Source organism: Rosa rugosa, chromosome 2, assembly GCF_958449725.1.
Source record: "Rosa rugosa chromosome 2, drRosRugo1.1, whole genome shotgun sequence".
Lineage (NCBI taxonomy): Eukaryota > Viridiplantae > Streptophyta > Magnoliopsida > Rosales > Rosaceae > Rosa > Rosa rugosa.
Window position 1 is genome coordinate 10,398,499 of NC_084821.1, and position 11,819 is coordinate 10,410,317.

The 11,819-nt window shown below is 39.9% G+C and overlaps 1 protein-coding gene across 1 annotated transcript; it reads right to left on the reverse strand.

The window, feature by feature from the left end:
• Positions 1-8,270: 8,270 nt before the first annotated feature.
• Positions 8,271-11,819, reverse strand: LOC133731859 (LRR repeats and ubiquitin-like domain-containing protein At2g30105). The gene is made up of 10 exons (XM_062159289.1): positions 11,581-11,819; positions 11,380-11,474; positions 10,664-10,825; positions 10,234-10,347; positions 10,044-10,144; positions 9,826-9,963; positions 9,346-9,394; positions 9,209-9,274; positions 8,720-8,839; positions 8,271-8,594 (listed from the first exon to the last, which is right to left on the reverse strand). The coding sequence occupies exons 1-10, from the start codon at positions 11,777-11,779 to the stop codon at positions 8,484-8,486; spliced, it is 1,155 nt and encodes a 384-aa protein (XP_062015273.1). The 5' UTR covers positions 11,780-11,819; the 3' UTR covers positions 8,271-8,483.

Below are 11,819 nucleotides of genomic sequence, written 5' to 3' on the forward strand. Positions count from 1 at the left end.
CCTTCCAGAATCAGGGCCATGTATTGATATCACGTCTCAACAAGCACAAGAGCGAATTCTAGCATTCTCTAGTCCATTAAACTTAATCTATGGCAAGCAGTCAATCAAATGAAGAATAATGAGATCATCAAAACATCGCCAAGAAATTAAGAATATATATTTCATTTTCACTCCAAGAAAAAGGGACATGGCTCAATTATCTCACATGGGCTTTATGAATCAAAACTCATCTTAACATGCTCATATTCTGTACCAAGGTTACGAGATCCATATCCACTACACATGCATGCATTTTTCATATATCTCAATTAACCAAAGAATACTATGTTAAAATCATCTCAATATTGTGATCCTCTTTTAGTCATGATTTCAGAGATATAGAATCATCCTAGACAGTTGAAAGGCATCCTATGACTCAAAACAAAACAAAAGCAACGAAATTTTTTTTATTTTTGACATTTTTCGATTTTTTGTATTTTTCAATATATGACTCAAAATAAAAGACAAAAATAGAAATCCCTTCCCCCACACTTAAATATTGCATTGTCCTCAATGTAATCAATTAAAAGCATGCAATGAAACACTTAAGCATATAGAGATGGAATTTACGAAAATAAAGTGCAAAGAAAAACAAAAGTTACAAAATAACAACGTAGGGAGGAAAAAGCAAATCTGCGTTGAAGGCTCCTCCACAGCTACTTCTGAATTGGGTTGCCTCCCAAGCAGCGCTTAATGTTTATAGTCTTTCAGCCTAGACTTGTACCTCCATTTAATCCTCTGGTTGTGGGGCGTTTTGGAGGGGTACAACCTCCAAGTCATGTTCCACAAACGCATCATAGTAGGGCTTCAGGCGATGGCCATTCACTTTGAACTCGCTACCTGTTTGTTCACTCTTTATCTGCACAGCTCCATGAGAGAACACATTAGTAATAGTGAAAGGCCCGATCCAACGAGAACGAAGCTTACCTGGGAAGAGTTTAAGACGAGAATGGAAGAGAAGAACTTTTTGGCCCACAACAAAAGTCTTCCTTCGAATCATTTTATCATGGAATGCCTTAGTCTTATCTTTGTAAATCTTGGCACTTTCGAAAACATCATTCCTAATCTCCTCTAACTCTTGCAATTGTAGCTTCCTATGAAGCCCAGCTGCATCAAGATCCATGTTGAACTGCTTCACAGCCCACCAAGCTCTGTGCTCTAACTCCACAGGTAAATGGCAAGGTTTGCCATAGACAATTCGATATGGTGACAAACCTATGGGAGTCTTGTACGCAGTCCTATAGGCCCACAAAGCATCCTCCAAACCCAAGGACCAGTCTTTCCTGTTAGGGTTCACAGTCTTCTCCAATATCCCCTTGATCTGACGGTTAGAGACCTCAGCCTGCCCACTAGTTTGGGGGTGATAAGGTGTAGAAACCTTATGTGTCACATCATATCTCTTCAAGAGAGCCTCAATCGTCCTATTGCAAAAGTGGGATCCACCAACACTAATGAGAACTCTAGGCATTCCAAACCTGCTAAAGATGTTAGACTTGATAAAATCTGCAACAACCTTAGAGTCATTAGTTCTAGTGGCCTTTGCTTCCACCCATTTGGAAACATAGTCCACTGCAAGTAAGATATAGAGAAACCCATAAGATGAAGGGAAGGGTCCCATGAAATCTATACCCCAGACATCAAATATTTCAACAGTTATTATATTGGATAATGGCATTTGATCTCTAGGACCTAGATTTCCTGTTCTTTGGCATCTATCACAAGTTAAACAATAGGCATGTGCATCCCTAAATAATGTTGGCCAAAAGAACCCAGACTCTAGCACCTTAAACGCAGTCTTTTTAGATCCAAAGTGACCCCCACATGCTTTAGAATGGCAAAACGAAAGTATGGCATTATGTTCATGTTCAGGCACACATCTCCTAATCAGTTGATCAGAGCAATATTTCCATAGATAAGGTTCATGCCAAACATATTGCTTAGCAGTTTTCTTAAGCCTATCTCTATGAGCACGTGACATGGTATCAGGAATCTTTCTAGACACAATGTAATTCACAATATCTGCATACCATGGTTCACTTACCTGGATTCCAAAGAGCTACTCATCTGGAAACGTCTCCACTAGAGGGAGAGGGTCTTCTGCATGCACCAAACGACTCAAGTGGTCAGCTACCACGTTTTCACTACCCTTCTTGTCCTTGATTTCCACGTCAAATTCTTGCAAGAGTAGTATCCATCTAATAAGCCTTGGTTTCGCCTCCTTCTTGGTCATCAAGTATTTCAAAGCTGCATGGTCAGTATAAATAATAACCTTGGTACCAAGTAAGTAAGAACGAAATTTTTCAAGTGCAAAGACAACTGCAAGGAGCTCTTTCTCTGTAGTTGAGTAGTTCATTTGGGCATCATTAAGAGTCCTTGAGGCGTAGTAAATGGCATAAGGTCGTTTGTCCTTCCTTTGCCCCAAAACAGCTCCAACTGCGTAGTCAGAGGCATCACACATCAACTCAAAAGGCAAGGACCAATCTGGAGGTAACATGATTGGGGCAGACGTCAACAACTCCTTAAGCTTGTCAAAAGCTTCTTGACACTCCTTGTCAAAGTGAAACGTCACATCCTTCTGGAGTAGTTGGCATAGAGGTCTCGAAATCTTGGAAAAGTCCTTGATAAATCTCCTGTAAAAACCTGCATGGCCAAGGAAAGAACGAATCTCTCTCACAGAAGTGGGAGAGGGTAAGTAATGCACAATATCTACCTTGGCTTTATCAACCTCTATTCCCCTAGCAGAGACAATATGTCCTAGAACTATTCCTTGTTTAACCATAAAATGGCATTTTTCCCAGTTTAATGCAAGGTTAGTTTCCATGCAACGTTTCAAAATGATTTCCAGATTATTAAGACAATCATCAAAATTCTTTCCAAAAACTGAAAAGTCATCCATGAATACCTCTATGATTTTCTCAATATAATCTGAAAAGATACTTACCATACACCTCTGAAAGGTACCTGGAGCGTTGCAAAGTCCAAAGGGCATGCGACGATAGGCAAACGTCCCAAAGGGGCATGTGAACGTAGTCTTCTCTTGATCTTCATTGGCTATGGCAATTTGATTGTAGCCTGAGTAGCCATCCAAGAAGCAGTAATAATCATGTCCAGCTAGGCGCTCAAGCATTTGATCAATGAATGGAAGACGAAAGTGATATTTCCTTGTTGTTGCGTTGAGCCTCCTGTAGTCAATGCAGACTCTGTGGCCTGTGACTGTCCTTTGGGGCACCAGTTCGTTTTCAGCATTCTTCACCACAGTTACCCCAGACTTCTTGGGTACTACTTGAACTGGGGAGACCCACTTGGAGTCTGAAATGGGGTAGATCACCCCACAATCTAGGAGTTTGATAACCTCCTTCTTCACAACTTCCATCATTGGAGGGTTGAGACGACGTTGAGCCTCTCTAGTGGGTTTAGACCCCTCCTCTAGAAGTATCCTATGGACGCAAGTTGTAGGGCTGATTCCCTTGATGTCCGCCAATGTCCATCCTATGGCGGTCTTGTGTTGCTTCAGCATTTCCACCAACTTCTCTTCTTGTGGAGTCGTAAGTGCAGAGGACACAATCACTGGTAAGGTCTCCTTGTCCCCTAAGTAGACATACTTCAAGTGGTCTGGAAGAGGTTTTAGCTCAAGTTCTGGAGCCTGGACAACTGAAGGTAAAGTCTTGTTAGCAGATAACTGAATGGACAAGGGAGAATTAGACTTACATACATAAGGTGATGCCTCAAGGAAGGAGACGTTTTCAATGATTTTTCCTTCACAAGTGTCCTTCATCCTCCGAGATAGTGACGCCACCTTTTGTGTACCCTACTCCTTGTTCAAGCGTCGTGGCTAGGGTATCCTCATTCATGACATCAAACATTTTCTGTGCAAGATCGTCCAAAATGTCAATAGAATAACAATCATTAACATCAAGAGGATACCTCATGGCTTCAAAGATGTTGAAGCCAATAACGTCACCATCAAATTCCATGGTGAGAGAGCATGCATACACATCTATCTTCGTCCTAGCTGTCCTTAAGAAAGGACGTCCCAAAAGCAATGGAGTGGAACTCACAGGGGAGTCCTCCATTTCCAACACATAAAAATCAGCTGGGAAGATAAGATGGTTAACCTGCACAAGCACATCCTCCAACAAACCTCTAGGGTATGCATTGGATCTGTCAGCTAACTGAATGATAACATTATCAGATTTAAGTTCTCCTAGACCTAGGGTTTCATAAACAGAGGAGGGCATAACATTAACAGATGCACCTAGGTCTAGCATAGCATTCTTAAATCTGGAATTACCAATAGTACATGGAATAGTGAAGCTTCCAGGATCCTTACACTTTGGAGGAATTTTCCTCTGAATCAAGGCAGAGACATTCTCACTTACCTTTACCACCTCCTTTTCACGGTTTACTCTCCTAGTAGTGCAAAGCTCTTTGAGGAACTTGGCATACTTAGGGACTTGCTTGATGGCCTCTAGGAGGGGTAAGTTCACTTGCACCTTCTTGAAAGTTTCCAAGATAGCTTGGTCACTCTCATCCTTCTTAGATTTGGCAAACCTGCGTGGGAAGGGTATGCAAGGAGAAGAAGAGTTAGCAATAACCAAATTTGATAAGTTAGAATTGTTACCTTTATGTTCCGGATTTGCCTTAGGAGATGAGGACGTCCTAGTCTCTTCTACCCTGGACGTTGCAGGGTCTTTCTCAAGTCCCAACTTGGTGGGCTCTTGTTCCTTTGCAATCTCAACACTTGCTTGGGCCTTCTTGGTTTGCTTGGGTTGATCCACGAATGGTCTTCCACTCCTTGTAGTCACAACTGATGCATTCTCCACATTACCCTTAGGGTTAGGTATTGTGACACTAGGGAGCTTCCCAGTCTCATGAATCTTGCTCATGAAGTCCACAACTTGGCCCATTTGCTTCTTAAGGTCTGCAATATCTTTGGTATGGGTCTGTTGTCCTTGAATCAAGGCATGTGTAGAGTTGGTCAAGGCTTGGGTAGAACTAGTCAATGCTTCCAACGTTTTATCATAGTGAGAGTTGGAATTCCCTGAGTTCTGTTGAGGAGGCATGTAGGGCCTTTGAAAGGAAGGTCCTTGAAATGAAGGTCCTTGAGGACGTTGGAAGTTCCCACCAAGAGGATTCTGAACGTTTTCATTGTTGGTCCACTTGAAGTTGGGATGGTCCCTTCATCCTGGGTTGTAAGTATTGGAATAAGGGTCATGCCTAGGACGTTGAGGTCCTCCTTGATATCCTCCTATAGCATTTGCAGATTCCCATCCTCCATTATCATTGAGTTGAGGGCATTGATCTGTAACATGCCCTTGCATCGAGCATACCCCACAAGCAATTGTTGCACTTGGTCCCTTGGAACTTATAACTTGGTTCATAAGGAGGGTGAGCTTATTCAGTTGGTCTTCAATGGCAGTATTCTTACTCACTTCATGTACCTTACGAATGGGGTGTCCTATACCCTCATATTGTTGAGTGTTTAGGGCACGATTTTCAATAAGTTCCCTCCCAGCTGCAGGTGACTTGTCCACAAAAGCTCCTCCAGCTGCAGCATCAAGCATTTGCCTTTCTAAGGGTAAGAGTCATTCGTAGAAACATGTAAGTAGGGTCTCATCCTTCATCTGATGTTGAGGGCATTGTGCAAGTAAGGAATTGAACCTCTCATAGTAGGCAGCATATGACTCATCATGAGCTTGCTCAATTCCACTGAGCTTCTTCGTGAGTGTGATGACCTTTGAAGCTGGGAAGTATTTTTCCAAGAAGGTCTTCCTCATTGTTTCCCATGAAGTGATACGTCCAGCAGGAAGCTCATATAGCCAATCTTTGGCTCTGTCAGCTAAGGAGAACGAAAATGCCTTCATCTTCAGAATGTCTTCATCAACTCCTTGTGGTTGCATGTTAGCACACACAGACTGAAATTCTCTGATATGCTTGTTGGCGTCCTCCATATTGAGGCCATGGAACATAGGGAGCTTGTGCAACAATCCACTCTTAAGCTCAAACTCTGCTTGTCTTCCTGCTGCAGGGGCAGGGTATATGATTCCCGTAGGGGGTCCTCCTTAGACAGCTGTTGTGGAGAATTCCCTAATAGATGTCATTCTCTCTTCCTTGACTTCTTCAGGTGGTGGTGAAAGTGGTGGTGTAGGGTTGGATGAAACCACAGGTGAAGGTGAACGTGAAGGAGGAGATGGAGTAGGTGTAGGTGATGTAGACTCCTCAGAAGAATAGACCCTCTTCCCTTGCTCGTTAAATGTGTACTCTTTGAATTTCAAAGGGGAAGTTCTTCTGTACTCAAGTATAGGAGGATTTGCCAAGCGAGCGAGCCTTTCTTCAATCTCTTTCTTGCTAGGAATTTTAGAGGGCTCGGACATTCATGGAGATCCTGAACATCATTAAGATTTATACAAGTTAGTAAATTACAAAATACACAAGATACAAGTTAATACCTTATACAGAAACGTCACTATTCACAATGCAACAAAAGAGACTTACAAAGTTTGTACAAGTAAGAGAAGTAAGAAAACAAACCAATTTACAAGTGAAGGTTATGTACAAGTATTTTATTTTTACATGGAAATGTTATAAACATAGTTAATATCTCAATTGATTCCAAGTTGTAAGTCGAGCCCAATAGAAACCACTACTATTGGTGAGCTACGATATAGGGATAGTCGCCTAGACATAAGTCACTTTCCTTTGTTTCAGAAGGCCAGATAGCCAGATTAAGAGGTAAGTGAGAGGGAGGACTCATTTTGGTGATACTAAGGAGGCTACTCCCTCATTGAGGTTTACGCCCCTATTGGCTACTTCCACATTGTGGTTTACACACAGTCTATAGTATCTCTGAGATCCAATTTGAACCCATCACCCAGGGTCTCAACCTAAGACACCATCTGTAATGCCCCTTACTCAGCTTGGAAATTAACTCATGTGTTAGACTGTTCTCCAAATGCTAATAAAGGCCGCCCTCAACCTCATAAGACCTTAGGAAGGTACAAATGAAGGGTTAAGGCCAATATTAACAAAAGGGCCCTTGTCTACTCATACGATTTTACATACTCACAACAATTAAGTATTTAACGAAATTCATAACTCCATTTGTATTAATTTTCTTTACAAGTAAAATTAGACAAATTATGTACCAAAACTTTCACACATGTACAAAACGTCACTGTTCACAATTTTTTTTTTTTTCTTTTTCTTTTAACTTTTTATTTTACAATTATTTCAACACTTAGGTACTGGAACAGGGAATCTCGGAGTGCAATGGGCTGTAACAGCTCCCTTTCCAAGATTATGTTTAATCCAATATACCTTAATGTATCACAACAATTTCTTACATTTTTCTTTTGTCATAAATATTATTGATATCAAATCTAATTCCAAGCGGTAAATCAAGTGGACGTGCGGCCCAAGTATAATCGTCTAGACACAAAGTCCCTCCTACATCCTTTGGGCAACCTTACTGAAATGGCCAGGTAGGGGAGGACGAACACAAGAGGTAGGATCCATTTTGGCATAGAGCCACATAGGGCATAGAGCCACATAGTGGTTTACGCCCATTTGTAAGCACTTCTGAATCCAGAACCCGTTATGAACGTTGTCCCCTTCCTAGACACCATCTCACATAGGCTATACTTACTTGGATATAAAAGGTCCTAAGTGTGAAGACAGTTCAATGAATGTTAATAAAGGCCGCCCTCAACCTTAAGGGACCTGAACTAGGTACCAATAAGGGGTTTAGGCCAATATTAATAAACACGACTTCACATATTCCTTCTTTAATTTACAACCTACAATTAAACTCGTGTTCAATAATATAAATAACAACCTAATTAATTAAACTAAAATTCGACAATTACAACTCTATTACTCTCTTAATAATCCAGATAGAGAGCTCCTGCTTTCCTCTGACTCGGTAGTTTATCACTATGTTCATCATCGACGTCTACTTTCATTTTGCTTCTGTATTTTCCCAAATGCTCCTCCTGAATTTATTCGGTACCACATGTGTTGGTTAAGAATGAGTCTAGATGCTTAGAGCAACATTCAGAACTCAAAGGCCAGTGGTTATTGGTGGTTCTCACAGACCATGTAAAGTTTGTATGTCATGCCTATCAACACTACTTCAGTAAACATTTGATCTCATATAAATTAACAACGAATTATGAAACCCATCAGCATCACATTATGAAGAACTAAATCACAGGAAGACCAAAAAGGAAAGAATAAACCAGGTCTCTCTTGCCCCGTAACCATTGAATTAAATTTTCAAAGTATTTCTCAAAAGATCCATTGTACCAATTTCTCTGATTTATATAAAATCCTATAACAAACTATCATGGACAAAACTCAATTTGGTTCCTCTAGATACAAATGTCAGCATGGACTGAAATTTACACAAATGCAGCATGTAATCCAGATTCCAGAAATCACTAGCATCAGCTTTTATCAGCACCTTCATCAAATGCAGCAGAGCCCACAACACGAAAATCCAGTTTCTTCTGTTGCTTCAAGCGACGGCGTTCATCAAAGTTTTCCCATCCCTCAATCTGCGTAAACATTGTTGTCATACATTAGAAAACACGGCAAAGTAAACAAACCACTGAAGATTTGCTAAAAACACGGCATAGACATTATTGTCCTACATTAAAAGAAACGGGAAAGTAAAACAAACCTGACGAAGGATATCCATGGTTATTTCTGTGTTGTGCAAGTCAAGTCTTGTGAGCATTAGGCACATTTTGAATAGTGAAGAAGGGAGAGATTTCAGCCCATTATTACTGAGAGACAGGGACTGCAATAAAATAAAAGCTTCAGAATGAAAACAGCCTGGTAATGACACAAAACACACACGGTTCCTTTTAAGAGTAAAAAGAGTAAAAACTAGTCAGTAACAATTAGTCTTAAGCCCAGGCAGATGCTCGAGCTGCAGCTGATCAATGGAAAAATATGAGAAAAGACTCATGTCCATTGAGAAAATCATAAAAAAACCAAAAACAAAAAACAAAACAAAGCAACTATTGTTAAGGTAACCCTACAGAGTACCACAGAACACGATCTTACATAATACAACTCTAGGCATAGAATGCACAAACTATTTAAAAATAAGAAGAAAAAACAATAGGAGGAATAATAAGTACAAACAATTGGATTAAGTAAGGACCTTTAGATTATGCAAATTGCTAAATGTCTCGGGCAAATCTGACAGAAGATTTGATGAAAGATCAACCTGAAACATGCTGAAAGAAAGTCAGATACATCAACTAAAATTCAGAGAGTGGAAAACACCAGAAACACTACCTCAATAAGAGAAATAAGGTCCCCTATCCATGGAGGAATGGTGGTGATCCTGGAACATACAGACAAGAGTTTAATCAAGATACAAGCCACTAGTAATCAATGATGATATACATCTTCAAGAGGTTTCTTCATCAACATATCATCAACACATGGAAGAAAAGCATGCTTAGTAGATTACATATGACGTTCTTGTTTCTGGACGAAACTATAAATGATGTTGAAAAGTTAAAATTTCCATGAAGGGGAAACCCATAAAAGCACTCAGAGGCAAAATATGAAGTGCTACAACATTAACAGTGTAAATGAGTAAAAAGTTTGAACTATTATTCCAGATTAAAATGAAAAGACACACAAGGGAAGACCCAAAAAAAATAAATAAATAACCTTGAAAATAACCTAAATAACCAGAGAGGGGAACAGATTTTAATCCTCATATTCCCATCAATAACATATCCTTGCTTAGAATACTTTCAAGATTACCTGTTATTGTTGACTTTCAGAACTTCAAGCTTAGGCAGATATCGCAATTCACTTGGGAGGCTAGACAACATGTTGTTCGCAACATGAAGTTGCCTTAGTGATGGCAACCAGCCCAGATCCGATGACAATCTAGTTAAACTGCATAAACCACTTAATTATCAAAAATTGTTCTTTAATGTGGTTTGTTGCTTCTATTGTAAAGGACCTAAGATGCTCACCGGTTTTGGTTCAGAGAAAGAACAGTTAAAGACTTTAAAGATTTTAGTGCTTCCCAGCTAACAGAGTCATCCGATATATCGTTTGAATCGAGTAAAAGTTTCTACAAAATTTTGAGAACGAAGTGAAGTTACATAGATGTTAAGGAAAGAAGTCAACATAACTGAATTGGAAATGCAACAAACATAATACCTGCAAGGAATTCATACAGCCAATCAAGGCGGGTACTTCTTGAATAACATTGTTGCTGAGGTCAAGAACTCTTGCAGAAGTTCTAGAATCCCCCCAGACTTCCTCGGGAATAGCCTTTTCAAATGCAATCAACAGGAATCCTCATCATTGGAAAATATAGGTGCTCTAAACTAATAGTTGGCAATAAGTAAATTGAAACGGATATTATATGTCTACGAGATTCACATGATCATGATTCCAACTCCCACTTATGTCTAAAGCAAAAACAACTCTGCAAAGCATCGTACTTCTAAACATACTCAATACTCGTCAACCAAGCCAAGATGTTACAAAGAGAAACACGCATGCTCACCATAATGCAAAATGTAAACAGAAAAATGCTTATTCATAAGATATAGGTTGACAATATAGAGTGACTGTTTGCTCATACCTTCAAGTTACACTCACTGAGTCCTATAACTCCAGTAGCCTTCCATCGTTCCAACCTATTCTTATCAACAGCAGCTTTTTTCGCCTTTCCTTTATCAGATCTATCAGCATTGTTGTCTCTAGAAATGGGGCGACTCTGAGCTTGTTTAAGAATAGGTCCATCCTATTCATACAAAATCACAATTCAGTACTAATTCCAATAACCCATTTATAAATTGTTCCATAAAACACGCTTCAAAAGAAATCTACATCTCCACAAGTACTATAATCCAAACTTTAATCAACTTTCTCATCTACATTTTCACTCAAGCAAGAAGAAATGATCCTTTCCCTTTCTTTAACAAAAGAAGGACAACAACCAAACAAGTGGGTTCTTCAGTGTCTATCAAATTCAATGTCCCAATACACACACGTCTCCAAAGTTACTACAATCCAATATTTTATCAAATGTACTAACCAATATTTCTTAATACAACAAAATTCATACATGTCCACAATTACTATAACCCAAAACTATATCACATATATAATCAACATATTTACTCAAGAAAGAAGAAAGGATCTTTCTTTAACAAAATTCCAATTCCTCTTTCTTCTCATTTCTATTCCCAACTACCAACAAGTGGGTTCCTCAATGTCTTAACAATTCAACTTCAACCCTACTTAAAACAACTCAGATTACTAGAAAGAAAACAGGTAAAAAGAAATGAATTTTACCCCTTGGTGCAAACCCTGAGAAGCCATGAGCATGATCTTGGCCCCATTAGTGATCTCAGACTCCCTCAGCGTCATTGCATCCACCAAAAGCTTCCCTATCACCAAACACCCAAAACCCACAAAATCAAAACAAGAATCAAACATTTTAATCACTACCCATTTCTCATAAACTCAATCAAATTCTACAGAGAAAGGAGAGACCTTTGGATATGAGCTTTTGGCCGCGAGGGAGGACATTGGTGAGAGGTTGAAGAAGGGCCTTGAGGTCCTTGATGGTCGAGTCCGGTGAGAGATTTGTGATGGGTATGGTTCGGCCACTGAACTTGACGCTCAGGCTTATGGTGGTGGTGGTGGTGGTGGTCGCTCCGCTGACGTCAGCGCCGGTGGCACCGGTCTCCATTTCTCCCTGTCGTTGCAGTTGGGTCTTTCTTGTTCTTTGG

Bases quoted from the DNA above. Each gene is read 5' to 3' on its own strand.
- LOC133731859 (XM_062159289.1), bottom strand. From the start codon at position 11,779: ATGGAGACCGGTGCCACCGGCGCTGACGTCAGCGGAGCGACCACCACC. The intron at 11,475-11,580 runs GTCTCTCCTTTC...GTTTGGTGATAG, and splicing joins CCAAAAGCTCATATCCAAAG to GGAAGCTTTTGGTGGATGCA. The intron at 9,275-9,345 runs GTAGTGTTTCTG...AGCATGTTTCAG, and splicing joins ACCTTATTTCTCTTATTGAG to GTTGATCTTTCATCAAATCT.